Source organism: Mrakia frigida, assembly GCF_051309035.1.
Source record: "Mrakia frigida strain ATCC 22029 unplaced genomic scaffold BDY24scaffold_9, whole genome shotgun sequence".
Lineage (NCBI taxonomy): Eukaryota > Fungi > Basidiomycota > Tremellomycetes > Cystofilobasidiales > Mrakiaceae > Mrakia > Mrakia frigida.
In genome coordinates this window covers 594,958-621,479 of record NW_027481272.1, presented here as the reverse complement: position 1 = coordinate 621,479, position 26,522 = coordinate 594,958, and the positions used below count along the sequence as shown (strand labels likewise).

The window sequence follows — 26,522 nt, the reverse complement described above, 5'->3', positions numbered from 1 at the left end:
GGGCGTCCTCTCGATACGGAGAAGGCCGTTCGTAGTGGGGCGAGCTCGCTTCCCTCACCTCATTCCCTCTTTCTCCTCCTAATACCACCCCCCTTCCCTGCCCTTATCTTTGAACCCCTTCTCCGTTCGCATCGGACGCATCCTTCTTCCCTCGAAACCACTTCTTCAACTTCAACCGTTCTCTTATCTCGAACTCAACCTCTTCCACGAACCAAACAAGATGCCCACCCCGACTCCTCCCTCTCCCCCTCCAGGTCTCCCTGTTCCTCTTGGAGCTCTCTCGCCCTGGCAGATCTCCGTCCGTTCGAACCCCATACTCAATCTCAACCGAGATACACCTCTACCTTCTGAAGCTCAAGTCGTGCTGATCGGGAGCGGGTTGACTGGTGAGTCGTGAGCTCGATTGAGTCGCCGCAAGATGGGTCCAGAAGCTCGCAGGCGAGGACTGATCTCGTAGAAACGAGAGAGCTCTGTATGAAGGATCGTGAGCTTGTATAGAATCTGAAGCTTACCCTGATGCCGTTTCCTCGCTTCGCTCTCCTCAGGAGCTCTCACAGCATACTCGCTTTTGACGTCGGAAGGAGCTCCTTCGAAGGTCGTTCTGCTCGAAGCTCGACAAGCCTGCTCTGGCGCTAGTGGAAGGAACGCTGGTCACTGTCGTCCTGGTGAGTCTATAGAGCGACTTGTGCGGTCTCAGGATGAGTGTGGTGGAGCGGCTGGATCATAGGGGAGGCGAAGAAGAGGAGGGGACAGGAAGGGGCGAGCTCAAGCCCTCCGTTCAAGTCGGACGTTTCCTTTGAGTTTCGTTCTTCTCCGGATCAAAAATCTGCCAAGATACGAGTGGGAGGTCAGCTTATTCTCTAGACGATAAGGAACGAAGCAGGTCGTCCGTTCTTGTCGGAGGGAAAGCAGGAGGAACAGCGACCCTTCCCCCTCGTCGCGTCGTGACTCTCTCTTCCACGAAGACTCAGATCTGACCCTCTTCCTCACCTCTCCATCTAAGACGCCTACAGAGGTTTCAATGTCTACTCGTCTCTCCATGGCCCCGAGTCTGCTCTCGCCATCCTCGACTCTGAAGCTCAAGTCCTCGATCTGTTCGTCCCAGCTCTTCACCTCGCTCTCTCGTTCTTTTTTTCCTCGCACGATGCTTTCGGTCGTCACGACTGACCAAGTTCTTTGATCAAATTTTAGGGTCGCTGCTTTCATCGAGAAACACGCTATCGATTGCGAGTTCCAGCTCAAGGAAGGGACGCTCGATGTTGCAATGACCGAAGCCTTTGAGACCGTCGCTGTGGCTGCTTTTGAACGAGTCAAGGAGCAGAGAGGAGGAGAGATCAAAGTCAAGGTTTTCACTGGCTCGGAGGGAAAAGATGTGAGGGATTTTGCCGCTTGGAGGTTTTATTCGCTCGAGTTCGACGCGTCGCGACCAATCTCAAGCTCTCTCCTTTCTTTTCTACCCGACTTCTCCCCTTCAGATCTCTCGGATAGCATCCTCTCGATCTTCGTTCGCTTGGCCAGCAGCTTCCCTCAACCCTGCGAAGCTTTGTCTTGCAATCCACGCCATGTCCCTCCAACTCGGTCTCGAACTCTTCACCCACACTCCCGTCTACTCCGTCACCTCCTCCGACGAGGAATGGAGCGTCAACACCAGTCGAGGAAGTATCCAGTCGCCTAGCGTCGTTCACTGCACCAACGCCTACAGTGGAGCCCTTTTGGACGAGGTAAAGCCTTTCGTGACTCCTGTTCGAGGTAAGTTTTACCTTTCTTTCCCGCTCTCTATTACTTCTTCTCTGAATGTTTGCTAACCAACTAATGATCCACTCCTGTGCTACCTCTCAGCTCAAGCCCATCAGCTCACCGCTCCTCCTGCTGGAGAGTCGTACCCCCTCCTCAAGCACTCCTACTCGATCCGTTTCGCTCCGACTCATTTTTACTCCGTGTGAGTCTCGCTCCCAACAGCTCTCCCTTCAGCCGAGCGCATACTGATATGTTCTCCTTTTGTTTCTTTCAGCATCCAACGTCCGGATCACTCCATCGTCTTGGGAACGTCTCGAGGATGGTTCGTTCTCGTTTCGATCTTCGTCCTCGACGCGTCTCGATCCCTCGAACTGACTTCTCCTCGCACCTTCTCGCCGCTTCATCGATCAGGCCTGAAATGCCTGCCGGGGTTAAGAAGGCTATCACCAACTCTGTCGACGATAAAAGCTGGTCGAAGGAGGTCGCCGAGAACGCAATGGAGCAGCTCTCCCTGGTACTCGAGGGATCAGGATACACAGCTGGGCTTGATGGGAAGGGGTTCGAGTACGGATGGGGAGGTATCATTGGAATGGTGAGCTCGATGCTCCCTCGATTGCTGCTCTTCCCCAACGAAACGACGCCTGACGCGTCGACTCTCGCTTTCCCCCAGACTCCTGATTCTGTGCCGTTCGTTGGAGCTATCCCTGGGAAGAAGGGACAGTTCATCGGGGCTGGATTCAACGGACACGGGATGGTGAGTAGATGGTCTTTTACTCCTTGAGACGATCCCCAAGCTGACATTTCGCCTCCTCTCTTCTCGTCGCGTCGTCCTCTTCTTTCAGGCTCGAATCTTCCTCTGCGCTCCCTCTCTCGCCAAGATCGTTCTGGGACAGGACTTCTCTGAGACCGGAATGCCAGCAGCCTTCGACATCACAGAGGAGAGGCTCGCGAGGCTGCAGGGAGTCCTTGACGCTGGGCTGGTCAAGAAGAGCGACGGCCTCGCATTGAATTGACTGGAAGGGTTCGAGGAGAGTAGTGCCGAGATGCGTCGAGTTGGGGTTGATCTGAACCTCTTTGATGAATCTGTATATCGTCATAAGCTTTCACTTTCCGTTGGGAAGGAGCCCTTCCTCTCGAAAAGCAAAGTTTTTCGGACGTTGCAGCCAATCGGCCGACTATATTCGATCCGCCCTCTCTTTCCCCACTCAAAACCCCGACTTCCCTTCCTTGTCTTCCTTCCCCCAACCAACACACGCTCATCTCGACCATTTCACTCAAAGCAATGACCTCTACTCCTACAAACTACCACAACCCTATCGCCGTTAAGGGATTTAGCGCTGAAGGAGCAGGGAGCGACTTCTACGACGTCAATCGACCCTCGTGAGCTTTCAGCCCTCCCCTCCTTCTCCCTCGAGCTCGTACGATGCTTATTTCGAGAGGGTCGCTGACCGACCTTGGTCTCCTTTCGTTCGTAGCTATCCCAAGGCTTCTCTTCAGGAGATTTACGAATCTTTGACGAAGGGAAAGGAGGGGAAGAAGCTGAAGATCGTTGAATTGGGCAGCGGAACGGTGCGAGCTCACCATCTCCTTCCTTCGCTTTTCTCGTCGCTGAACTAGCTCTTCTTCTTCACATCATAGGGAATTTTCACTCGATTGCTCATTCAACCTCCAAAGGACTATCCTCAGCTTCCTATCGAATCCCTCGTCGCCGTCGAGCCCTCTGAAGGAATGGTTCGTCTTCAGCGCCTTCATCTCATCGATCTGGCGTTCCTTCTCGAGCTGACCTTGACCTCTTCGTTGCCTTTGCAGAGAGACAGCTTCACCAGGAACCTTCCCTCGACTTCTATCGAGGTATCCTGTCTCGAAGGAACTTTCTCAGAGTTCCCTGCTCAAGTTGAAGAGGGAACGACGGACGCAATTCTGATCGCTCAGGTGCGTCTACTGCCTTCCCTCCCGCTGTTCCGCCGTCTCTAGCTGGTTTCTAGGACCCGTACTGACTAACTTTCCTTCTGCGCTCTTCAGGCTTTCCACTGGGCTGATCCCGACTACGAGTCTCCTATTGTTCGTCCCTTCTTCGCGTCGCGTCTCCCTTTTCCACCATCCGATTCATTTCTGATCTCCTTCCCTTTCCTATCCCACAGCAAACCATCACCAAAGCTCTCGCTTCAGATGGATCTCTCGTTCTCATCTGGAACTTGGAGGACGAAGATGCGTCGCCTTGCATTCGAGCTCTCCGAGAAGCATACCAGCAACACGAGTCTGGATCTCCTCAGTACCGCCTTCGTTCGTCCCTTCTTTCCTCTATCTACCCTTCCTACGTATATTTAGAAGCTGACTGAGTTTTACTCGTCTTCATAGGTCTCTGGGAAGCCCTCTTCCAAACGCCAACCTACCTCGCCAACTTCGAGCCCCCATCCCACCACGTCCACCGCTACACCACGTCTTGTACCATCTCCACCGCGGTCAACCGAGCCATGTCTAAGAGCTACACCTCGGTTCTCCCTCCTGCTGAGAAGGAGGCCCTTACCAAGAAGCTCGAAGGTATCCTCGAGGACGCGGTCAAGAACGGGTCTTTGGTTGTCGACGCGAAGACGGGAGTGTTTGAGTACCCTTACGGCACTGAGGTAGTGATCTGTAAGAGGAAGTAGAAGTATTTATTCTAGTATACATCGTGTTTCAAGGCTTATCGCAAGATCTCGCGACTTCGAAGGTTGCTTTGCAAGAGTTCGAAACGACGCGTCGTTGCGAGATCAAGAGGGAGCGACAAGACGGTAAGTCCCGGAGACGGTGCTCGGAAAGGAGCTGAATTGACTGAATTCCATAGCTTTCTGCATTCAAACACACCTGGATCCCGACAACGTGTCTGCGTGTGAAAGGGAGGGAAGACGCGTCGACTCTTTCGTCGAAACCTCCAAGTCCTTCGATCTCTGATTCTGGCTGGTCGGAAGATATAGCAAGAACAAATTAAAATCCTAGAAATACAACACTAACGTCTGATCAGCCCTAACGTAGCAAATCAAATCGAGAATAAAGCAAAGGTCCGCGCCCTCGTCTTCAAGTCTAACTCTCCAAGATCACCTTCCTCACCACCTCCTTATTCGCCTCCACTATCCCCCTCTTGAACCTTCTCCAATCCTCTTCCTTCGTCACCCACCCCTTCCTGATCATCTCCTCGGCGTCGCGTCGAATGCTAGGATGATCCACGGACGCATCTCCCTCCGATGCGATTCCCTCCAACGTCCGATCGTATCTTCGAGGCGGAGGGTCGTAGCGAGACGTCCGAAGAGTCTTGATGGCTGTGATCTCGGAGATGGTCTGTGGTCGAAGGATGGTGGTCTCGGGAGCTGAAGAGAGTGCGCAGAAAGGAAAAGAGAGGGGAGCGAGGATTAGAAGACGGAGATTGATGCGAGTAGAGAGCAGCGATGATGACGAACTGAGATACGAGTACGCTCGAAAGATTCTGGGAGTCACAAGCAGAGGAGTCTGTTGAAGATCACGTTCAGACAGGGCGTCAGCTCGAAATGGCGACAGACGGGCAAGGGAAGGGAGAGAAGAGAGCGAGAGAGAGAGAGAGAGAGAGGAGAGGAAAGAAGACGAACCTCGCATTGCATAGCCATAGCTACGGTTGAAGAAGCGCGACCATCGTAGTCTAAAGGGAGGATCAAAGCGTCGGGTCAGCAAACGAGACACGTCGCCGTCCTCTAAGGAACGAAGTGAAACTCACACCCTCCTCTCGGTGTAAACGCCGGCAGAACAAGATCCATGCTCCCCATCATACTAAAGAAATCGGGATAGCTGAGAGAGTAGTAGAGCTTGACGACGTGTTGCTGAAGCCTGGGAGGGATTTCGAAGTCGGGTTTTGCGTGTCCAACGAGATGGAGAACGAAATTATCACTCGAAGCTGGAATGAATGAGGCCGAAGGGTCGGCAGATGGAAGATATCCCCAAGCTTCCGGGTCCCCTGCGAGGAAGGGCGATGAGAAGGAGTCAGAGATGAGCTCGGAATGAAAACCAAATCGAGGTTGAGCTCGACGAAGAGGAAAGACGAGTAACGTACGAGCTATCTCGGCTTCCAGCTCGATCATGACGGCTTTGTAGTTCCTTCGCGCAGACTAACGATACGATGAAGGGCAAATTCCGGTCAGCGCTTCTGCTTCCTGCGACTCTACATCTCTTCTCCTCCTTCTGCGCGTCCATCTCTTCGGCCCTCTCCTCGAATCGAACTCACAGCAAACGTCCCCTGGATCGCCACATCTCTTAGCACCTTCCCATCCCTTCTTCCCCAGGTCTTATCGAGCACCAGCGACTCGTCGACGTCCTTCGTAGGGAGTCTCAGCTCTCCCAATCCGTCCTTGTCCTTCGAGAAAAGATACTCTCCCGAATGTCGACCGTGAGCGTTGAATCCTGGGAGGCGTTCAATCGGCAGCATTGGGATATGAGCCTCAACAGGTATCTCGGCGTAGCCGAGGTGATGTCGGTCGGGCTCGTCGGCGAAGAAGATCTGGGAAACGAAGGAGGACGGAGCTCAGCGACGCGTCGAAGGTTCGGGAGAAACAAAGAGAAGGGAGGAGGAGGACACGAACAAAGTTCTTGGAGATCTCCTCAGAAACACTGTTAGGTACGAAAGGTCAGAATGGTAGAGGTCAGTAACACTTGGAGTTGGAAAGAGAGAAAGAGAGAGGGCAACGAACCTCCCACTGATGGTGAGAATTTTCAACGCATTGGCCTTCACCCATGGCGCAGACCAGTTCTTGATCCAGTCTCGATTCCGAGTATCATCTGAAAGGTAGATCGAGAAGGATGAGATCAGTCTTCGATCGAGCGAAGGGCATGGGAGGGAGTAGAGAGGACGAACGAGGAATGCAGACGAGGCTGAACTTTCTGTCGGCTGGACGAGCCTCCCAGATCTTCCAGAGGGCTTCAGAGAAGTAGTCCATACTGAGATGGAAAAGAAAACGGTAGATCAGCTTCTGAGGGACGACGGAACAAGAGCGAGCGCAAAAACGAGAGGACTCACTCGATCTCAGCCGTCGGTAACACGACGACGTCGGCTCCTTGCCCTTCCCATCCAGCATCGACATCCCTCAACACCTCGTCCGCCAAGTGAAGAACATTGGGAGGGTTGTAGATCCCAAGTTTTGACAGAACCTGAGCTCTCAGTCCGAATCGAAGGCCACGAGGACCGTAGACGCGGATTGGAGAAGGAGGGTCGATGAGGTCGTCGGAGGAGGTGGAAGGAGGAAGGGGAGTTGGGCGTCTTGAGGAAGGAGGTAGGAGGAGGCTTTCGAGGGTGGCGACGAGAGACATGTAAACGTCTTTAGGATGCGGAAGAAAAGGAAGGAAGCCAAAGCTCAACCGGAGCCGACCAAACCGAGGAGATGAAAGGAGAGAGCGAGGATGTAGATTCAAAGGGTTTACTCACCATCATGATAGTCTATTGACGTAGCCACCATCACTCGCTCCCTCACGAAGCTCTCCTTGCCTCTCGAAGGAAGGAGAAGCTCACCAACGGGCTCCCCCGCCCACCGAAAGGATTGAGGACGGAACGGGACGAATACGACCACGAAGAAGATGACGGCAGCTCCGAGGCGTTTCAGAGAGAGCATCCGAACAGAATGGCGAAGGAAGGGGGGCACCAGGTTGGTAGAAGGAGGGCGTAGAGGGAGGGCGAGGAGGGAAGAGGGAGGGCGTTGGGACGAAGGCAGCAGCGGAGGAATTCGAAGAGGAGCAATTCTGGAAGAGATCTTTGAAGCCCCCAGCCCCGCCCTTTGTTGAACCCGAAAGCATCAAACCTAACTTCTCAAAGGTTGGGTCTGTTTCAGGTCGTTGGGTCGTCGTGAAGCTTGATTCCTTGTGCGGGGAGGTTGTTTGCGCGCCTCGACTGTGCGTGAGGGAAGAGGTCGGCGATTCATGCCATCTATATACATCTAAATACATGTCTGCTGATTAAAGAGGTGCTCACGATTGAAAGGATTTCACTGGTTCCTCTGCGACTCCTGAAAACCTCCTCGCTTCGGCGCATCGACACGGACAGACACGATGAGCTCACGTCTTCGAAGGAAAACAGATCCCAAACAGTGTGCGAGGGGAAGGTCCGACCTGTTCCAATCTCGGTACAAGAAGGCTAAGGTCCGTGACCGATCGAGAGCGAGGAGGGGGAGGCAAGATAAGAGAACCAGGACGGGGGGACGACGCGTCTGAACGTCTCGAACGTCTCGAATGAGCTCAACGGAGATCTCGAAGGCAACCTGATGAAGCCGTTGAGAGGGAATCGAGAGTAGCAAAGCTCGAGTATTATCATAGTCTAGCAGTACAAAAGCAGCTCGATCAGAAAAGCCTCGAAGAGCTTGGAGACTGAGGATGAGCTCACGCTGCCTGTCCTTCAGAGAAGAACGTTTGAGGGAGGTTTGTTCCTATGGTAGATGTCTCCCGAGAGATCTTCAAGAGATAGTGAAGCTTATGACTGCCAGAGGGCGCTTGGGCTGAAGAAGGAGACCACGAGCTGAACGACCAGGGTGAGGCTCCGAGCGGATCAATCCAGCGTTGTTGGAAGGTTGAATTCCAGGCTCTGAAGAACGATGCGTCGCTGTGAGATTGCTGGAGGTGTAGGAGATAGTAGATCTAATGAATGAGGCCTTTTCGAAGAGGCGGTCGGCTAGCTTGAAGGCAAGGAAAGGGAAGGGAAGGGAGGAGGAAGGTCAGCTCGAGCTCGATCTTTTCGTCTCTTCTTTTCTTGATGCAATGAGAGAAACGTCTCCGAAGACAAGACACCCACTCTTATACCTCTAAGCTGCCGTTTCCCAAGGTTTGGTATGTAAAAGAAGGGAGGGATTCGATGATGAGTGTGGGAGGAGAAGAAGGAGGTGAGCTTCGTCGAAAGTTCGTTTCCTCGCCTCCCGTCAGTCTCCCTCCCAACCGTCAGCATCCTTGGAAGACTTTATCGCATAAACCTCCACCCACGACTTACAACCGCCTTCGATCCGACCTCAACAACAAAACCTGCGCTTCTATCCAGCAAAACGGAGGGACGGACGAAACCTCTTCCCCCTCCTCCCTCCTTCTTTCTCTCTCAACGCTCTGCTCTCGCCGAAATTCTACCACGATTACCAACTCGAAGCCTACATCTATCAATTTGTAACAATCCTACTCTGCCTTCCGAATTCAAGTGACCGCTGAGCAGCTGTAGAAGACGGGTTCCAAAAGGGTGAGCTTCGTCCAACCCGCTTCCCTCCTCCTCTCCTCTCCTCTCCTCTCCTCTCCTCTCCCCGTCTTCATTCCCTCCGAGCATCTCCACTGACCTCTCCGCTGCATTTCATATCTGCCAGGCCTACCTTGCTCCCAAGGATCGGTCGATCAAGCTCAGCTTCCGTTCGGTATCGTCTCAAAAGGAGGAAAGGACGACGTCCCTCGTCGTTTCGAGACTCATCCCGAGAAGAAGCTGATTCTTGCACTCTCTGCTGTTCTCTGACACCAATGGCATCTCCCTTACGAGTCAATTGACTGAGATGGTCGTATTCGAACGGAACGTCCGAGTTGAAGGAGGGAGGTCCGATTCGAGTTTGGCGACGCGCTCTCTCACCATCTTCCGTCGTGGGGAGCTTCTTTCTTCTGATCGTCCCTTGTTGTATTCAGAGACAACCAGAGGGAAATGCTGTGCTTCCTCTGTCTAACCCTTTCGTAAACCCTCAGATCGTGCAGTATGGCCGGTCAGCAACCCTGATTCTTGCCCTTCTTGCGTCGACGGACTCGACAAAGCGTCAGAGGGAGAGCGACCTCTCTCCTCGTATATAGGCCGACGTGAGACTTCAGGACGAGATCCGTCGAAAGATTCATCTCTGGCGAGTAAACTTCGACGCCTCAGACATCAGGGGGACTCCAAACAGAGTGTAACGAGGGGAGGGAAGGTCCTTAAACCTTGCGAGCTCGTTTTTGACCTTCGTCCCTTCCTTCCTTCTTCCACAACTCCTTCCTCCTTCCCTGCATGAAACAGCTCCATCAACTGAGAGCAAACCCAGCTCTCTCGATCCTCCTCATCGGAAACATCATCCTCTTCGTCTTCACCACTCTCTTCCTCTACAATCTACGCATCCGGAAACTCGACGTCGGGGATCTCCTGTCCGAATCCTCGAAAAACCAACCTCAGCTTCACCTTCTCCTTCCTGCCACCCACTCCACGCCAGAGTTCTGCAAGACTCTCTTGACTTCGCTGCTTTACGGTTACTCGCCGGTGGTCATCAACTGGGGGTTCAAGGATCGAGGACGTGAAGGGAGGTTGGCCAAGGTGAGTCGCTCTCGACCTGTTCCGGCAGCTCTCTCAAAGCTGACAGTCTCCCTTCCCTTTTGGTCGTCTTGAAGATCAAAGGTGTTCACGACTTCGTCAAGTACAACGTAACTAGTCCTGACGATCTCGTCCTGATGATTGGTGAGCCCCTGCGATTCTCGTCGAACCCTCTCCGTTCGCTCGAAACTCTCACCTCGACTGACGCTGCTTCCTCGCCTTGATTTTTCTTCTCCTCAGACGCCTTCGATATCTGGATCCAGCAGCCTCCATCTGTTTTTCTCTCGAAGTATGTGAGTAGAACAAACCACATTCTCGGTCGCTTCGAGAGTCAATCTGCTTCGACGCGTCGCGAAGGGATCCAGGCTGACTCTCGCTTCCCTTTCCCCATGCTCAGCTCGCTTCACCACCTCGGATCTTGATCGGAGCAGACAAGAAGTGCTGGCCGTTCTCAGAAAAGTGCCTTGGTCTTCCTGGGTCACCTCTGCCCTCCAAAATCTACGGCGAGAACACGGACACAGGAACGGAAGCTCACGTTCGTTCAGCTCATCCACTTCTCTCTTTCTCTCCGCCCTGCATGGACCTTCGAACTGCTCGCTAACATCCCTGCCTGCCATCTTTACCCTCTCCTCTTCACCTCATCAGCCTTCCGCCTTCCGCTTCAACCGTCCTCGCTATCCCAACTCCGGGACCATCCTCTCTCCTCAGTCCCTCCTCCTCCCCCTCTACACCTCCCTCCTCGAAGAAGTCACCTCTCGCTCCAACGCTCATGGAGATCAACAACTCTTCATCTCCGCCTACAGTCTGGAGAACGCGTCCCCGGAAGTGGAGCCAACGATGAACGTCGACTTCACGTCCGACCTCTTCCAAGTCATGACGTTCAGCGAAGCGGACATGGTTTTCATGCCAGGACGGACCTTTCTTAACGATGGGGAGGAGGAGAGGCTCGTTTGGAATCGAGTGACGGGGACGCTGCCGTCGGTTTTGCACTTCAACGGGGTTGAGAAGAGGTTGTTGAAGACTTGGTGGGAGAGGATGTGGTGGATTACTGGAGGGGAAGGGTCGGAAAAGGAGAGGGAGGCGGCGAGGAATTGGGTGAAGAGGAAGGTGAGGAGAGGCGGGGTGACGGACGCGAGGGATGGGAGGTGGATGAGTTGGGGGGAGTTGGGTTGCGACGCGGATGAGTCGTTATGGGGGTGAGAGAGGGAGTATTCTGTAACAGTAGATGTGTTAGTTACGACCCGGGATCTGCAGATGAGGTCTTCTAACAACGGTGGTTGAGCCTGAACGCTCCCGTGAGAGCTCGAACCGACGCGTCGTCGCAAGAGAGAGAAACCGTCGCACGCCTTGAAGAAACACCCGAATGGTTGACTCGCTGCCGTCCTGATGCACCTTCCGTTGCAAGTTTTCGTCCCTACCTCTGTGCGTCGATAGCGGTCAGGGTGGGAAGCCAAGGAAGACGAAGGAAGCAGCAAGACGACGCGACCAAACGAGACGTCCAAAAGAAATCAGGCTTCGATTCTGCAGATTTTTTGGGGTGTCTCTTTCTCGTCTATCAGCCTCTGATACCGTGCCTCAGCTCTCCCTCTTCTCTTCTCTAAAGTTTTCCAACTCCAAAAGAAGTCAAGACGAGAAGCCGCGCCTTAGAAGAAGGTCAATCTCTTGTCGTCTGCTTCGGTTTCCCTCCCAACGGCCGCCCTCTCTTCTTAGGCACCTCCTTGTACTTCCCAGCTCATCTACTTGATCATCGAAGGAACAGGTAAGTTCTCTTTCCGTTTTGGGCCTGAGAGATCTGAGGTAGTCGGCGAGGTTTAGGAAACTGATCGACGTGCGTGAATCTCCTTCCCTTCCCTCCTCCTCTTCCTTCCTCCCCCCAACACCTTCCTCCCATCCTACAGCTCCCTTCTTCTCTCGACGAATCATCGGAGCAGGTCCTCCCCCACCTCGATTCCAGCAGCGACTTTCAACATGTTCCCTCTATCCTTCGCCGTCGTTCTGGCTTCGATCTTGGTCCTTCCCTCGACGAACGCTCAATCATCCTCCTCTTGTGAGCTTCACTCTTTTCCTCCTTCAACCGTCCCTCCCCCCACGACACCTCCTTCAGAGACGATCCCGAGTTGTAGGAGAGCAGATGGGTTTCCTTCTTCGCCCCCTTTCGACGAGGGAGCAGGAGAAGATGGCCAGAAGAAGGAAGGGAGGCGGGTCGAGGTCGCTCTCCTTCCTTCCTCGATTCCCCCCTCTTCAACCTATCTTCATCTGAAGCATGGCTCCCACCGTTCTCCTATCACCTTATAACGCACTCAGATCGAGACCCCATCTGAATCCCCATCGCTCCAGCTCCAGCTCCAACAACGACTCCGTCGGTCTCCTCGTCCTTCCTTGGCTGACTCGTCCTCCTCCTTCTCTTTTGCTTCTTCAAAAAGCCTCGAGATCCGTCCCCGCCTCCGCAACCACCTCAGCTGCTCTCGCCGTCCCCACTTCCTTCGCTGGCACGGATTGGAGTTACCTAGGATGTTACAGCGATCCCAGCACGACTTTGAACCCTCACATCCTCTCGAACTACTACGCCTCAGCGACCAACATGACCCAGGCTTCTTGTGTGACGACCTGCAACAACGGAGGATGGGGATACGCTGGTCTAGTCTGTTCGTACCTTTCTCTTTTCCTTTCTCTGCACTAGAAGGTCCAGAGGAACAGTCTTCGTCCTCGTCTAATTCGCTGACTCTTCGTCTCCCCTCCGTCGCTTCCTTCGCCTTCGTCTCTTCCTCTTCGCAGACGGAGCGCAATGTATCTGTGGGAACATTCTCCAAACCACCTCGCTCAAGGCCACCGAATCCCAATGCAACTACCCCTGCCCTGGAGACGCGACTGGAACCTCGAAGTGCGGAGGAATCTACCTTGCGACTCTCTTCAGAAACACCAACCTCCTCGCCGCCTCGGGAATCAGCGTCTCGACCTCAGCCTCGTCGACAACAGCAGCAGCCGCTTCTTCAACCGGAGCCAGAACCTCTTCGTCGTCGTTCGTCACTTCGAGGAGGTCTTCAGCCGTCGCCAGTTCAGCTTCAGCTTCGGCGAGCGCGTCGTCCATCGCTGCTGGATCGGGAGCCTTGGTCGCGGAAGGGAAATCGAACTCTGGAGCGATCGCTGGAGGAGTCGTCGGAGGATTGGCAGCTGTCGTCGGAGCCATCGTGATCTTCTTCCTGATCAGGCGAAAGAGGAGGAACAACGCTTGGAACGATCGTCCTAGGAGCTCGTTCGTTGGAGGATCCGCTGGAGGAGGTGGTGGAGGAGGAAGTGGGAACGGAAGAGGAACGTGGACTCGAGGAGGAAGCGTAGAGGATGACGGGGTCCCTGGATCTGGTGCTGGGATGGCCGGAGTTGGTGCGAGCAACGGAGGAGGAGGAAGGAAGGATCCCGCCAGCTTCGATGAATCGACGGAGAAGATTGGACTCGAGGAGCTTTCGGTCGTCCCTCTCACTTCCCCTCGACACCCAGCCAACCTCTACTCGTACGAGCAACAAAGTCAACCGGCTTTCTTCGCCCCAACTCCCTCTCCCTCCTCCCAACCCCACTACCCCTCCCAACCCAACTTCAGCCACACCAACCCTCACGCCCCTACACCTCCTCCTCAAGTCGAGTACCTCTCCGACAACCCTCCTCCCGCTCACCACTACTCTCCCAACTCGACTCCTCCCTCCTCTCCTCCTACCTCCTCCAACCCCATCCTCCAGAACTCGACCCCTTACCTCGCCGGGGCCGTCCCTCCTCGTCGACCCTCGGAAACCTCCTCCGCCAACTCCCACGCTCCCGTTTCAGCCTCAGGAGCAGCAGCCGCAGCGGGAGGAGTCAGCCTCGGACGCGTCGTCTCCGTCACTCGCAAGAACAGGAAACCCGTCCCCGTCCTGGCTCCCGAGGACGAAGAGGACGCCTACGATGGATTGGCCTACGACGATCCTGCTCCTCCTCTTCCGAGGCCGTCTTCGGTAGCTACATCGGGAGGAGGAGAGTGGGAGGGAGCGAAACAGATGAGGGTGATGGGAGTGGATATGCCTTTGGAGGGAGCGGGAGGGAGGTAGTCTAGCAGATCTGTGGTTTGCTTCTTCTTCTTTTGCTGGGTCTTCGTTTTGGTAGACAAGTAGTGCTTGCTGGTATTCGACCCATCTTGGTCGAGTCTGCTCTTTTTGGTTTCGTTCGCGTCGAGGCTGTTCGTTTGTTCGTATCTCTTCTCTTTCTTTCTTTCCTCAACCCCCCTCTTCTTTCCCCACCCACCCACATCTACATCTTATTCTCGACCGCTTTCTCTCCTCCACTGGACTGTATCTCTGCTTTCTTGTTTCCATCTCGTAGCCTTTTGCCCTTCCTTTCCTCCTCGTCGCTCGTTCGTCGGACTTTTGATCTTTTCATCTTGCCGTTGCCCTCTTCTTTTTTATTGTCTGTCTCCCTACCAGTTCTTGATGAACATTCCTGCCCTATCGTTTCTCTTTTTGTCCACGATCGATCAAAAACAACTTTTCCTTTCCTATCCGAAAATCGCAATTAGCTCGAAGTCCTTTTTAAAACGCGACCTGTCTGCTCTCCCTCAACCCCATCTCGGCTTCCCCTTCTCCCCTTCTCCTCTCTCTCCGTTAACGAACGACGAACGTCATGTCCTCTCCTCTACCACCACCATCCGCAGCTGCTGCTGCTGCTACGTCGAGTAAAGATCGAACTCGAGCGGCTCTGGCAGCGATCAAGAACAAGGGTCCTATCGTGAGCTCGCTTCCTCTCGTTCTTCCAGCTGCTCTTTCTCTCTCTTTTGCTTTCGAGAGCTTCAAGCTGATATGTATAAATGGACTGCTGCGCTTCTTCCTCTCTCTCCCTTGCAGCCCACCATCGATTTCACTCAGCATCTGATGGAAGATGGAACGATCGTTTCTACTCAGGAGAGGGTCGTCAAAGATGTGAGTCCTCGAGTCTCGCTTCGACGAGGGGATGTATACAAGGAGGAGAGGGACGAAAGTGCACAAGAGGAGGAGCTGCCGCGGAATGTTTACAGAGAAGGGCGTTTTGGAGGAGAGGAGTCGACGAGGAGAACGAAAGGACTCGTGAGGAACGAGACGAGACGAAGGAAGGAGAGAGGGAAGCACGACCTCCCACCTTCCTCCCTTCTGGCTCTCTCTACACCGAGGTTCAGCTCTCCTCCACGACAGGGCCTGTGCAGAGGGAAGACGGAGAAACTCCTCTTCTCTCCTTCTCTCATCGTCTCTCGAGAGAACGAGCTCAATCTCTCCCTCTCATCAACAACCCAGCTCCCTCCTTCGATTCAGCCCACCTCCCTTCGTCCTCGTCCCGTTCTCCTCCCGCTGACTGCCCAACCTTCTCCCTCTCTTCTTTCACCTCTTCGCTTTCCCCTCTCTGTCCTTCCCAGGTCCAAGCCCCAGCCATGACGGTCCCGACGGACGAGCAGTTCTACCTCGCTTCAGATCCCACCAAACCCGATATCGCCTTCCTCAAGAACCACTTCTATCGAGAAGGACGGTTGACTGAGGAGCAGGCTTTGTTTATCTTGACGAGGTCAGTAACTTGCGTTCCTATACTTGTAGGCGGTGGAGAGGGTTTGGCCTTGGAGGGAAGGAGACTGAGGGAGCTGACCTTCGCTTCGAGTCTTCGTCGTTCAGGGCGAGCGAGATCCTGGCGAACGAGCCGAATCTGTTGGAGGTGGATGCTCCTATTACCGGTTAGTAGCTTTCCCTATGTATCTTTCAGCGAGGAGTGTGTGAGAGAGAGAGCTGACTTCGGTTCCCTGGGCTCATCAGTTTGCGGAGACATCCACGGGCAATACGTTCGTTCCCTGCCTTCTCTCCCTCGTTCCATAGATGCAGTGAAGCTGACAAACCTTGGATTTACTGCAGTTCGACCTGATGAAACTCTTCGAAGTCGGAGGAAACCCTGCCGAGACGCGATACCTCTGTTCGTTGCCCTCTTCCTTCCTCTCCTCCCACCGAACAAGACTCGCTGACCTGGTCTTCGACGTTTACAGTCCTGGGAGATTACGTGGATCGAGGATACTTCTCTGTCGAGGTGAGTAACAGTTTGGGATGGAGAGGGATCGTTCAATGAAGCACGAGAAGGTTGGAGGGAGAAATGACGCGTCAGAGAAGGAAGGAAGGAGGGAAGGAAGAGAGAGCTGATCTCGATTTGTTTGGTTTGGTTTTCGTTCTGGTTGCAGTGTGTTCTCTACCTCTGGGCTCTCAAGATTCACTACCCCGATACCCTCTTCCTTCTTCGAGGAAACCACGAGTGTCGTCATCTCACGGACTACTTCACGTTCAAGCTCGAGAGTGAGTCTCGAGCGTCGAGCTTCCTTCCGCTGAAGCGACGAGCTTTATCTCGGAGGGATTCGAACACCTCTCTAACAGACTATTTCGGGAGGGGACACGGAGGACGAAGAAGACGGAAGCTGACTGCTCCTACTCTTTCTCTTTTCCCAGGCAAGCACAAGTACTCCGAAAACTTCTACAACCACTGCATGGACTCGTTCTGCAACCTTCCTCTCGCAGCCGTCATGAATAAACAATTCCTTTGTATCCACGGAGGTCTGTCGCCTGATCTCCACACTCTGGATGATCTTCGAGCGGTGAGTACCCGACTTTTTGTCGTTCGTAAAGCTCCGCGCTGACCTCTTTCCGTTCCATCGTCTTCCCCAGATCGATCGATTCCGAGAGCCTCCCACCCACGGAATCATGTGCGATCTTCTCTGGTCCGACCCTCTGGAAGACTTTGGAAACGAGACAACGAACGAGAGCTTCATTCACAACCACGTTCGAGGTTGCTCGTATTTCTTCACGTGAGTCTCGTCGCTCTCACGTTTTCAGCCTCTTCATTCCCTTCTCTCCTCGCTGAAGCCTTCCCCTTCTGATTTGAAACTGCAGCTACAAAGCCGCTTGCGACTTCCTCGAGAGGAACAACCTCCTGTCCATCATTCGAGCTCACGAGGCGCAGGATTCTGGCGTGAGTATCGCCTCGCTTTCCCTTCCTGTCCCTCGCTTCTTCCTTGAGATCTGACGTCTCGCCTCTTGTTCTTCCGAACGTAGTACCGGATGTACCGAAAAACCAAGACGACGTGAGTTCACCTTGTTTAACGAGCATCGACGGAGAAGCCGTTGCTGACTTGACTTTTCGGTTCGTTCTGGCGCTGAACAGTGGTTTCCCGAGTGTGATGACTCTTTTCTCTGCTCCTGACTACGTGAGTCGTCTTTCGAAAACTTCCTGAGCGTTCACAAGAGCCGAAGGAGACGAAAACTGACGCGTCTCTTCTGCCTTCTTTCTCCTTCGCAGCGTTCGTCCGGACTGAACTGGGCTCTCGACCCTACTTGACTGAAACCGAAGAAGCTGACCTGCTTCTTACCGTTCTTTTTTTAACAGTTGACGTCTACAAAAACAAGGCGTACGTTCCAGCCTTCTATGTTCCCCTCGAAACTTGAACCGTCGACTGACGCTCGTCTCGCCCCTCTTCCCCTCGAATCGAAACAGTGCTGTCCTCAAGTACGAGGCCAACGTCATGAACATCCGACAGTTCAACGCTTCTCCCCATCCTTACTGGCTTCCCAACTTCATGGACGTTTTTACTTGGAGTTTGCCCTTCGTCGGAGAGAAAAGTGAGTCTTCGTTTCGCCTCGCCTCCCCTTCCCGTCTCTTCCTCTCCCTCGTTTGCAGCGACCTTCGAACTGACCTCGCTTCTCTTCTTCGACAGTCACCGACATGCTCATCGCGATTCTCAACTGCTGCACCAAGGAGGAACTCGAGGAGGAAGAGGAAGAGGAGGAGGAGACTCCCATCGAGCCCAGCACGCCTGATTCCGTCGACCCAGAGGAACGTCGTCGAAACGCTATCAAGGAGAAGATCCTGGCTGTTGGACGGATGTCGAGAGTATTTGGTTTGATGAGGTGCGTTTTCTGACCTCTTCGAATCCGAGAAGAAGAGAAGCTGACGCGCCTTCGTTTCTCCTCTTTTCTCTCTTCACAGGGAGGAAGCCGAGTCTGGATCCGAGCTCAAGGCTATTGAGGGATCAGCTCCTCGTCCTGATGATACGTTGATCAACGGTGCCGAGGAAGTCAAGGGCGGTATTCGAGGATTCGGACAAGCGCGAGTTCTTCTTTCTCCTCCTTCGATCTCTCGCTCTGAATCGTGCGAGATGTGATCCTCTTCCGTACTGACTCCACTCTTACTTGGATACCTCTCCTCTCCTCCAGTCGAACATCCGATATCGAGAACGAACGTCTCCCTCCAGACATGATCGAAGCCGACGAAGACGCACCCGCCTCTCCCTCCCGCTCCGCTCCCTCCTCCCCTTCAACCGAACCCTCCTCCCCAACTTCCTTCACCGATCCCTTTTCCAACCCCAGCTCCTTCAGCGGTATCTCCGACTCTCCTCTCGGATCTCCTCGTTCGAACGGATCTGGCTCGCCTCTCGGTTCGCCGTCTTCTGGACCCGGAGCGACTCCCTGGCGACGAGGCCATGCTAGGCAGCAGAGTTTGGGAACAACTCACACGAGCAGTCCTTCGACTAGGAGGAGGAGTTTGGAGAGCACCATTAGTTTGATCAAGGAAGCGGTGGACGGGAGTGACAAGGGAGATTCGGACGAGATGAAGGATATTGCTGAGAGCATCAGCAGTCCTACGAAGACCAGGGTTAGTTCCCGGCCTTTAAATTCTTCTATTCCTACTGCTGGCAAGCCGTTTCGATCTGTTAGCTCGAAACCAAACTGACTACGACGCGTCTTCTTCCTCTCGGCTTTCGTTCCCCTTCTCAACAGTCGCCCAGCTTCGCCTAACCGATCCACCCAATCACCTCTGTACTTCACCCACCTACGCTCGACATTCGTCCCTTCCGTCCCTTGCACCAAAAACGAACGAATCCACGAAACCTTCAACGAAACGCCTTTCAGCTTCTCTTTCCCCTTACGTTTCTCCTCTCGCTACACTTTATCCTTCACGTCCTTTCGCCCCATCAAAATCTTATCGACTATCCTTATCGCCCTTATCCCCCTTTGTTTGTGTATGGCTCTTCGGTCGCGTCTCGCTTCTTTATCGCTCGCTCGTCTCCTCCTCGCTTAGTTCTCTTTCTTGCTTTCTTCGTTTCTTCCTTTCTCCACATCCGGACCTTGTACGACATCCCCATCATGCTATTGAATTGAATGGCTTTGTTCTTCTCCACTTTTCAGAGGTAGCTCGAGGAGAAAAGATGGAAGGGGAGCATGAGAACGAGAAGGGAAGCAAGCGACGACGCGTCTTTTCTTTGCGATCCCGAAATCCGCATCAGCCTTCTGCCTCGTGCCCTAGTATTTTCCCTCTAATGTAATGCAACTTGTGAGACTCTAATCTAAATAAAACCTGCTCAAACCCTCTCACCCCCACAACGACTCATCCGCGTCGCAACCCAACTCTCCCCATCCCATCCATCAGGGCCGCCCACGGTTCGGTTTTTCGCGGTCAAAACCGTCAAAAACCGTAAACCGAGCTTCGGTTTCGGTTTCGGTTTTGAGACTCTGTCAACTCGCGGTCTCGGTCCGGTTTCGGTTTGAGAGCTGGAAAAACGGTTGAAACCGTGAAAAACCGTGAGTGACCGAGATCGTTCTCGAGCTCGTCGAGGGGTGCTTTCGGATCGCCTGATCTAGACGAGCATCAAGGAAGCGTCGGATAAGACGCAGCTGGCTTAGTTGTAGATCTTCGGATTATTCTTTTTTGCCGTCTTAGAGGGCTGAGTCGAGGTTGGCTGTTCGACTCCCCCCTCCCTCATCTCTCCACTCGCTTCCTTTTGGTCGCTCAAGCCTCGTATCTGTAGCAGCGGATCTCAAATTTTTATCACGTAGTTATCTAGCTCTATAGAGCTGCCTCAAACAATCAGATCTCGAAAATCTTCACCAGCGTTCCGCAGCGCAGCCAGACGGTCAAAACCGTCCAAACCGACGGTTTACGGTTCGGTTCTCGGTTTGGGGTCCGAGAATTTGACGGTCACGGTTCAATTTCGGTTTGGGAGAGGGCCCAACGGTTTTTGACCTGACCGAACCGTGGGCGGCCCTGCCATCCATCGCCCATCCTTCGCGTCCGTCACTCCACCTTTCCTCACCTTCCTCTTCACCCAGTTCTTCACCGCCTCCCTCTCCTCCTCCGACCCTTCCCCTCCCGTGATCCACCACATCCTCTCCCACCAAGTCTTCAACAACCTCTTCTCACCCCCGTTGAAGTGCAGAACCGACGGCAACGTCCCCGTTACTCGATTCCAAACGAGCCTCTCCTCTTCCCCACCAAGTGGATTCTCGAGATACGTCCTCCCTCGCATGAAAACCATGTCCCCTTCGCTGAACGTCATGACTTGAAAGAGGTCGGACGTGAAGTCGACTTTGATCGTTGGCTCTACTTCCGGGGACGCGTTCTCCAGACTGTAGGCGGAGATGAAAAGTTGCTGGTCGTCATGCGGGTTGTTTTGAGCTGTGACTTCGTGAAGGAGGGAGGCGTAGAGAGGGAGGAGGAGGGACTGAGGCGAAAGGATGGTTCCGGAGTTTGGGTAGCGCGGGCGATTGAGGTTGTACGTAGGGGCCTGTGAGATGGAGGGAGAACGAAGAAGGAGCCGAAGGAAGGTTCAGGTATTTGGTCTAAGGGTGGAAGAAACGAAGCGGTGGAGAAGGAGAAAGGAAGGACGAACGCGTCCAAGTTGATCTGCGCCGCTGTCGGTTTCGTCGCCGTAGATTTGGGAGGGAAGAGGTGAAGAAGGCAGATTGAGGCATTCGGGGATGGGAGGCCAGCATTTCTTGTCTGCTCCTATGAGTACTCGAGGTGGGGACGTCAGCTGGAAAGAGGAAAGAACGATGAAGAAAGTCAGCTCGACTTGACGAGTCTTTCCCGACGCGTCGAGTCGAGAGTCTCCAAGATCGAGCGAGACCAAGGGAAGTTCAGCCACGGAAGGAACGCTGGGCTCACGTATTTCGAGATTAGCGTGGAGGGAGGATGTTGCATCCAAACGTCGAAGGCATCTAAGGGAAGGAAGACAAGCCAACACGAGAGGTCAAGGTCGGACGAGGCGAAGGGGAGGAAAGAGACTCGAGATGCACTCACCGATCATGAAGACGAGGTCCTCTGGACTCGTGACGTTATTCTTGATATAGTCATGCACCCCCTTGATCTTTCGAGCTCGAAAGAAAAAGAAGGAAACGAACAAAGGTCAGCTTTTTGAGCCCAACGAGGTCGAAGCGTATCTCGATCGGAGCTCACCTTCGCTAATCGTCCCTTTGGTCCCCTTTCCTGATCTCCCCAGTTGGTGACCACAGGCGAATAGTCGTAGAGAAGAGTCGTCAAAAGAGTTTTGCAGAACTCTGGGGTCGAATGGGTCGCGGGAAGGAGGAAGTGAAGGCGCGGTGGGACGGAATCCAACGTCGTCGGATCGGGGAGGTCGACGTGCTGGGTGTGTAATTGGTGGAAGAAGAAGGTCGCGAAGAGGAAGATGTTGGCGAAGAGGAGGGTAGATATTCCTGACCGTATCTTCAGTTGGTGAAGCTTCATTCGAGGGGAGAAAGAGGTTGTGGGAGAAAGAACAGAAGGCAGGTCAGAAACGAGGGTCGTGGGGTTGACGACCCTTCGCTGCCCTCTCTCCCAGCCAAGATACTCCGTCCCGGCCTGAATGGTGTTGAGCATGCATTTGTACAGACAGGGGGTGGAGATATCTGTATCGAAGCTCTTGTTGTCTCAAAAAGGTGTTCAGAGGTTCGGAGGAGCGGTTGATGCTCGACGCGGCGAGGCTCCTGGACCTCGAGGCAGCGCTGATGGTGGACTCGTGCTGTATAGTCTGTATTGAAGTTGAACAGGTACTAAATCAGTGATGGTCTTTGACTCGCTCTGGAAGCGATGAAGAGACAATCAGACGAAAGAATCTCCCCACGATGGGAATTGGTGAGAGAGCGCGTCGCCAAACTCGAATCGAACCTCCCTCCTTCAACTCGGACGTTCGAATACGATCAGCTCAGTCAATTGACTCGTAAGGAAGATGACATCGGTGTCAGAAAGCAGCAGAGAGTGCAAGGATCAGCTGCTTCTCAGGGTGAGCCTTGAAACGACGAGGGACGTCGTCCTTTCCTCCTCTTGAGACGATATCGAACGGAAGCTGAGCTTGATCAACCGATCCTTGGGAGCAAGGTAGGCCTGGTAGATATGAAATGCAGCGGAGAGGTCAGTGGAGATTCTCGGAGGGAATGAAGACGGGGGAGAGGGGAGGAGAGGAGAGGAGGAGGGAAGCGGGTTGGACGAAGCTCACCCTTTTGGAACCCGTCTTCTACAGCAGCTCAGCGGTCATTTGAATACGCAAGGCAGAGTAGGATTGTTACAAATTGATAGATGTAGGCTTCGAGTTGGTTGTCGTGGTCGAGATCGGCGAGAGCAAAGCGTTGAGAGAGAAAGAAGGAGGGAGGAGGGGGAAGAGGAGGGGAGTTCAGTTGGTTTCGTCCGTCCCTCCGATTTGCTTGATCGAAGGGCAGGTTCTTTTGTTGATGAGTTCGGAGCGAAGGCGGTTGCAGGTCGTGGGTGGAGGTTTATGCGATAAAGTCTTCGAAGGATGCTGACGGTTGGGAGGGAGACGAGGGGAGGCGGAGGAAACGAACTTTCGACGAAGCTCACCTCCTTCTTTCCCTCCCACCCTCATCATCGAATCCCTCCCTTCTTTTACGTACCAAACCTTGGGAAACGGCAGCTTAGAGGTATAAGAGTGGGTGTCTTGTCTTCGGAGACGTTTCTCTCATTGCATCAAGAAAAGAAGAGACGAAAAGGCCGAGCTCGAAGCTGACCTTCCTCCTCCTCCCTTCTCCCCTTCCCTTGTCTTCAAGGAGCCTTTCGCCCGCCTTCGGAACTCTCTCTCGCTTGACCATCTCTCGGACCTCCATCAATCTAATCCCAACGACTCCTACTCCAGAACTCGGATTCCAACCCTTCTACAGCACTGGATCAATCCACTTCGAGCTTCAGGCCGTCGTTCAGCCAGTCTCTTCGTTCCTCAACCCATGCGTCCTCCCTTGCGTTGACCTGCGAGCTTTACTATCACTCGAAGATATCCCGGGATGTATCTACCATAGGAATAAGCCCTCCTCAAACGTTTTTTCTTCGAAGGAGAAGCAGGTCGCGTGAGCCCAACCTCTCATTCTTTTCCTTCGAGCCCTTGGACGTTTTGCTGATCGCTCTGCTTTCGTTATTTCACTCCAGAAAACGAGGCTATTCTCTCTTCGATACTTTGAGAACCTATGGCCCTTCTCGCTGACGGGTTGTCTTCGGATCAACATTGCTGGTGAGTTCAAAAAAGCTTCGATCGGACGCGTCCTCTCTGGACTTTCTTCATTCCTTCTTCCTCCCGTCCTTCAGCCAAGCCCAACCCACTCTCTACGAGCCACCAGATCTTCTTCAAGGCTCCTGCTTACAGACTGATGGGATCTGCCCTCTTCCGGAGACACGATCTCGTCCCGTCCGTTCGTTGGGAGCGCGAAAACGAAGCGACGACTCAGTTGCTTCGATGATTCGATGGTCAGTATCCGTTTCATCCTCGCCTGTCTATGTACCTACAAACCTATACTTCTCCTGGTTACTAACCTCATTCTGATTGACACACAGATCTCGGAGGAGGTCCAAGCAGCTCGTCGCGTCCGACACAGGGGCGAAATCAGAGCTGGGACGCGAAGTCTAAAACTTGATCAACAACTTGGAACCTCGTCGGAGTTTGGATCCCTCGCGTTCAGACCTCGGATTTTAGGAGTCAGGGGACTCGGAAAAACATGTGTATACGTAACAGAGTCCCCTCTCTTGGATCGAGAGTCCCTCCTCTTCGTCGCTTCCCTGCCCGCTCACCTCCTTTCCAACGCCCAACCTCTTCTCTTTCTCCTCCCTTCCACCCAATCTGTTCAGCTCTCATCTCTTCCCTACGACTGTCATGAGCCGCCCAAGATATCTCAGAGCGGTCGTCATCTTCGTCGTCGTTTGGCTTCAGTTTCAAGGTTACAGATGGTGGAACGAGCCAGTCGTCCAGCTTCGAGCGTCTACAGGAGGGAAGGGAGCCTTCTTGAGAGAGCGAGTGATGATGGCTACGTCAGTCGGGCATCATGATGGTGAGCAGCAGCTTTCCCTAACACCCTGCTTCATCTCCTACTTCTGGTCGCTCACTTCGTTCTCACTCGACACTCGTTGACCTTCGCCCTCCTTCGAATCTCACAGATGTCTACATGTCTCTCGTCGCCACCCTCGAGAGCCTCCTCCTGCCTCCTTCTTCGAAAAGCTCGAGCTCAACACCACTTCCTCCTTCCTCCTCCTCCACCTCCAAAATCGTCGACCTGTCCTCATCTCCAATTCGAGTTTACGGTCGTGGCCTTCGATTTGGACTAGGAGCTCAGGTTCTCTCGAAACTGGGAATATACAACTCCCCCAATGTTCTCTACTCGACGGAGGAGGTCCTGAAGGATGTAGATGCTGGGTGGGGAGGGGAGGGAGCCGACGTGATCGTGCTGCCGACGGCTGAGCTCGAGTGAGTTTTCTCCCTTTTACCTTCCTCCCTTGGCTTTCCAGAACTGATCACGTCTTCTCTTCGGCGAATGACCAGCGTAAAACACTTCTCTGCAGCGCTGTGGAAGATCTGGGAGGCTCGTCCTGATGATCGGAAGTTCACCCTCGTCTGCCTCGTCCGTTCGTCCTCTCCGTTCCCTCATTTGCTTTTCGAGAGACCCAGGGATAGCGAAAGCTGATTATGAACTCTTCTTTCAACCATATAGATGACGCTCGAAACCGAGAGTGGATTCAGAAGTGGTCTGCGCCGTGGGCAAAGGCTGGGGCGTTGAGAGTTCTCACGATCAGCGGCAGGTTCGTTCGCTTCGCTCTCACTCTCTTCAATACTCAGTCCTTGACTGACTTTACCATCTCTTCGCTCTTCACTTCTATAGTGTTTCTGATGAGACATCAAAAAACTTCGTTCGTTTCTTCTCCCTCTCGTCTTTCCACCTCGACGCGACCCCGACGACCGCTGAGTCTCTTCCTCCTTCTTTCTCCAGATCACCTTCGCCGACGAGCCTGATCTCTATCACCTCGGCTACGCTCAAATTCCTATCGATGCACACATCCCGATACTTCCAATCGAACGTCTACCAGGATTCAACGCTCACGGTCGACATTCGGGAGATTACCTCTTTTCGAAGGACAAGGATGGTTTGGGAGAGCTGAGAGTCCCAACGAAGGACGTTAACCAGTCGAGGGTGCTGAATAAGACGTGGGGGAGGAGAGACGGGAAGGTGCTGAGGGATGTGGTGATTCAGGGGACGTTTTCGGTGAGTTCGTTTCCAAGCGAGAGAGGGTCAAGAGAGAACTGGGAACGAAGGCGTGAACGAGAAGCGTCGGCTGATCGTGCTTCTTCTTGTCTCGACAGGCTGGTCGAAGGAACTACATACCTGTCTTGGATGATCTAGAAGCCGAGATAGCTCGTACGTCTAGCGTGCTTCCTCTTCGACTTCTCTCCGAGTCCGTCTCTGACTCTGCAACTTCATCCTTCCTTGCAGTCGACCCGGAAGCCTGGGGATATCTTCCATCTGCCGATCCTTCAGCCGCGTTCATTCCAGCTTCGAGAGATAACTTCGTTCTTCATCTCGTCGGAAACGGGAAACCAGACTTCAAGGTTCCTCCCAGGCTTCAACACCACGTCGTCAAGTTCCACGAGTCTCTCAGCTACCCCGATTTCTACAGCTTGATGGGAAGCATGGATCTTGTTCTGCCGGCGTTTACACCGAGAGGAGGCTGTGAGTTTCACTTCGTTCCTTAGAGGACGGCGACGTGTCTCGTTTGCTGACCCGACGCTTTGATCCTCCCTTTAGACTACGATGGTCGCGCTTCTTCAACCGTAGCTATGGCTATGCAATGCGAGGTTCGTCTTCTTTCCTCTCCTCTCTCTCTCTCTCTCTCTCTCGCTCTCTTCTCTCCCTTCCCTTGCCCGTCTGTCGCCATTTCGAGCTGACGCCCTGTCTGAACGTGATCTTCAACAGACTCCTCTGCTTGTGACTCCCAGAATCTTTCGAGCGTACTCGTATCTCAGTTCGTCATCATCGCTGCTCTCTACTCGCATCAATCTCCGTCTTCTAATCCTCGCTCCCCTCTCTTTTCCTTTCTGCGCACTCTCTTCAGCTCCCGAGACGACCATCCTTCGACCACAGACCATCTCTGAGATCACTGCCATCAAAACCCTTCGGACATCTCAGTACTCTCCCCCAGCTCGGGGATACGGTCGAAAGTCTGACGGAATCGCATCGGACGGAGACGCGTCCGGGGAGCATCCTAGCATTCGACGCGACGCCGCGGCGATGGTCACGAGGGGATGGGCGACGAAGGAACAGGACTGGATGGAATTCAAGATGGGAATCGAGGAGACGAATAGGGACGTGGTGCGGAAGCTGATCTTGGAGAGCTAGAGTAGGGAGGAGGGCGCTGGGCTTCAAGCGGATTCGTTTATTATTGTGCTTAC

At 53.7% G+C, this 26,522-nt stretch overlaps 8 protein-coding genes across 8 annotated transcripts; 6 read left to right on the top strand and 2 right to left on the bottom strand.

The window, feature by feature from the left end:
- The first annotated feature begins 89 nt into the window (after positions 1–89).
- Positions 90–3,060, top strand: BDY24DRAFT_285427 (NAD(P)/FAD-dependent oxidoreductase). Its single transcript, XM_076636997.1, has 10 exons — positions 90–386; positions 546–665; positions 1,004–1,094; positions 1,192–1,372; positions 1,476–1,749; positions 1,840–1,939; positions 2,012–2,059; positions 2,149–2,329; positions 2,408–2,491; positions 2,580–3,060. Exons 1-10 carry the CDS (start codon positions 221–223, stop codon positions 2,748–2,750), a joined length of 1,416 nt encoding a protein of 471 aa, XP_076498317.1. The 5' UTR covers positions 90–220; the 3' UTR covers positions 2,751–3,060.
- Positions 2,985–4,429, top strand: BDY24DRAFT_383886 (class I SAM-dependent methyltransferase). The gene is made up of 7 exons (XM_076639734.1): positions 2,985–3,117; positions 3,213–3,306; positions 3,376–3,468; positions 3,547–3,669; positions 3,760–3,798; positions 3,879–4,020; positions 4,096–4,429. Exons 1-7 carry the CDS (start codon positions 3,020–3,022, stop codon positions 4,383–4,385), a joined length of 879 nt encoding a protein of 292 aa, XP_076498316.1. The 5' UTR covers positions 2,985–3,019; the 3' UTR covers positions 4,386–4,429.
- A 259-nt stretch (positions 4,430–4,688) lies between these two features.
- BDY24DRAFT_383883 (uncharacterized protein) lies at positions 4,689–7,146 on the bottom strand. Its single transcript, XM_076639733.1, has 10 exons — positions 6,755–7,146; positions 6,593–6,675; positions 6,429–6,516; positions 6,321–6,348; positions 5,966–6,238; positions 5,795–5,849; positions 5,462–5,698; positions 5,337–5,386; positions 5,172–5,220; positions 4,689–5,081 (listed from the first exon to the last, which is right to left on the bottom strand). The coding sequence occupies exons 1-10, from the start codon at positions 7,042–7,044 to the stop codon at positions 4,798–4,800; spliced, it is 1,437 nt and encodes a 478-aa protein (XP_076498315.1). The 5' UTR covers positions 7,045–7,146; the 3' UTR covers positions 4,689–4,797.
- A 2,544-nt stretch (positions 7,147–9,690) lies between these two features.
- BDY24DRAFT_383881 (glycosyltransferase domain-containing protein) lies at positions 9,691–11,286 on the top strand. Its single transcript, XM_076639732.1, has 5 exons — positions 9,691–10,018; positions 10,093–10,159; positions 10,256–10,308; positions 10,413–10,550; positions 10,661–11,286. Exons 1-5 carry the CDS (start codon positions 9,719–9,721, stop codon positions 11,213–11,215), a joined length of 1,113 nt encoding a protein of 370 aa, XP_076498314.1. The 5' UTR covers positions 9,691–9,718; the 3' UTR covers positions 11,216–11,286.
- Positions 11,287–13,234: 1,948 nt separating this feature from the next.
- Positions 13,235–14,537, top strand: BDY24DRAFT_383879 (uncharacterized protein). The gene has a single exon (XM_076639731.1). It carries the CDS (start codon positions 13,384–13,386, stop codon positions 14,089–14,091), a length of 708 nt encoding a protein of 235 aa, XP_076498313.1. The 5' UTR covers positions 13,235–13,383; the 3' UTR covers positions 14,092–14,537.
- Positions 14,538–14,606: 69 nt separating this feature from the next.
- BDY24DRAFT_383870 (serine/threonine-protein phosphatase 2B catalytic subunit) lies at positions 14,607–19,210 on the top strand. The gene is made up of 19 exons (XM_076639730.1): positions 14,607–14,764; positions 14,881–14,955; positions 15,423–15,568; positions 15,673–15,731; positions 15,811–15,836; positions 15,907–15,964; positions 16,035–16,075; positions 16,224–16,335; positions 16,486–16,631; positions 16,702–16,841; positions 16,927–17,005; positions 17,089–17,117; positions 17,198–17,241; positions 17,420–17,441; positions 17,528–17,652; positions 17,748–17,940; positions 18,020–18,139; positions 18,247–18,685; positions 18,811–19,210. Exons 1-19 carry the CDS (start codon positions 14,660–14,662, stop codon positions 18,826–18,828), a joined length of 1,977 nt encoding a protein of 658 aa, XP_076498312.1. The 5' UTR covers positions 14,607–14,659; the 3' UTR covers positions 18,829–19,210.
- A 567-nt stretch (positions 19,211–19,777) lies between these two features.
- On the bottom strand, positions 19,778–21,553 carry BDY24DRAFT_433966 (glycosyltransferase domain-containing protein; the record flags this gene model as incomplete). Its single annotated transcript, XM_076644138.1, has 5 exons — positions 19,778–20,594; positions 20,700–20,843; positions 20,975–21,027; positions 21,110–21,184; positions 21,211–21,553. 5 exons carry the CDS (start codon positions 21,551–21,553, stop codon positions 20,016–20,018), a joined length of 1,194 nt encoding a protein of 397 aa, XP_076498311.1. The 3' UTR covers positions 19,778–20,015.
- Positions 21,554–23,040: 1,487 nt separating this feature from the next.
- Positions 23,041–26,469, top strand: BDY24DRAFT_413821 (uncharacterized protein; the record flags this gene model as incomplete). Its single annotated transcript, XM_076643228.1, has 16 exons — positions 23,041–23,056; positions 23,147–23,160; positions 23,240–23,321; positions 23,396–23,499; positions 23,642–23,760; positions 23,933–24,132; positions 24,239–24,545; positions 24,621–24,703; positions 24,790–24,877; positions 24,958–24,985; positions 25,066–25,338; positions 25,437–25,491; positions 25,567–25,803; positions 25,879–25,928; positions 26,047–26,095; positions 26,186–26,469. The coding sequence occupies 16 exons, from the start codon at positions 23,041–23,043 to the stop codon at positions 26,467–26,469; spliced, it is 1,989 nt and encodes a 662-aa protein (XP_076498310.1).
- Positions 26,470–26,522: the final 53 nt, after the last annotated feature.

What these genes read in the sequence shown, in the direction of transcription:
- BDY24DRAFT_383879 (XM_076639731.1), top strand. Translation starts at nt 13,384, where the DNA reads ATGGCCGGAGTTGGTGCGAGCAACGGAGGAGGAGGAAGGAAGGATCCC.
- BDY24DRAFT_383886 (XM_076639734.1), top strand. Translation starts at nt 3,020, where the DNA reads ATGACCTCTACTCCTACAAACTACCACAACCCTATCGCCGTTAAGGGA. An exon ending in TCGAGCCCTCTGAAGGAATG is followed by an intron (nt 3,469 to 3,546) that starts GTTCGTCTTCAG and finishes TTGCCTTTGCAG; the next exon opens with AGAGACAGCTTCACCAGGAA. An exon ending in ACGCAATTCTGATCGCTCAG is followed by an intron (nt 3,670 to 3,759) that starts GTGCGTCTACTG and finishes TGCGCTCTTCAG; the next exon opens with GCTTTCCACTGGGCTGATCC.
- BDY24DRAFT_383870 (XM_076639730.1), top strand. Translation starts at nt 14,660, where the DNA reads ATGTCCTCTCCTCTACCACCACCATCCGCAGCTGCTGCTGCTGCTACG. An exon ending in CTCTGGATGATCTTCGAGCG is followed by an intron (nt 16,632 to 16,701) that starts GTGAGTACCCGA and finishes CGTCTTCCCCAG; the next exon opens with ATCGATCGATTCCGAGAGCC. An exon ending in ATTCGAGGATTCGGACAAGC is followed by an intron (nt 18,140 to 18,246) that starts GCGAGTTCTTCT and finishes CCTCTCCTCCAG; the next exon opens with TCGAACATCCGATATCGAGA.
- BDY24DRAFT_383883 (XM_076639733.1), bottom strand. Translation starts at nt 7,044, where the DNA reads ATGTCTCTCGTCGCCACCCTCGAAAGCCTCCTCCTACCTCCTTCCTCA. An exon ending in GTTTACACCGAGAGGAGGGT is followed by an intron (nt 5,387 to 5,461) that starts GTGAGTTTCACT and finishes TCCTCCCTTTAG; the next exon opens with ACTACGATGGTCGCGCTTCT. An exon ending in TCGAGCGTACTCGTATCTCA is followed by an intron (nt 5,082 to 5,171) that starts GTTCGTCATCAT and finishes CACTCTCTTCAG; the next exon opens with CTCCCGAGACCACCATCCTT.
- BDY24DRAFT_383881 (XM_076639732.1), top strand. Translation starts at nt 9,719, where the DNA reads ATGAAACAGCTCCATCAACTGAGAGCAAACCCAGCTCTCTCGATCCTC. An exon ending in CGATCTCGTCCTGATGATTG is followed by an intron (nt 10,160 to 10,255) that starts GTGAGCCCCTGC and finishes TCTTCTCCTCAG; the next exon opens with ACGCCTTCGATATCTGGATC. An exon ending in ACACAGGAACGGAAGCTCAC is followed by an intron (nt 10,551 to 10,660) that starts GTTCGTTCAGCT and finishes TCACCTCATCAG; the next exon opens with CCTTCCGCCTTCCGCTTCAA.
- BDY24DRAFT_285427 (XM_076636997.1), top strand. Translation starts at nt 221, where the DNA reads ATGCCCACCCCGACTCCTCCCTCTCCCCCTCCAGGTCTCCCTGTTCCT. An exon ending in GAAGCTCAAGTCCTCGATCT is followed by an intron (nt 1,095 to 1,191) that starts GTTCGTCCCAGC and finishes ATCAAATTTTAG; the next exon opens with GGTCGCTGCTTTCATCGAGA. An exon ending in GATTCAACGGACACGGGATG is followed by an intron (nt 2,492 to 2,579) that starts GTGAGTAGATGG and finishes CTCTTCTTTCAG; the next exon opens with GCTCGAATCTTCCTCTGCGC.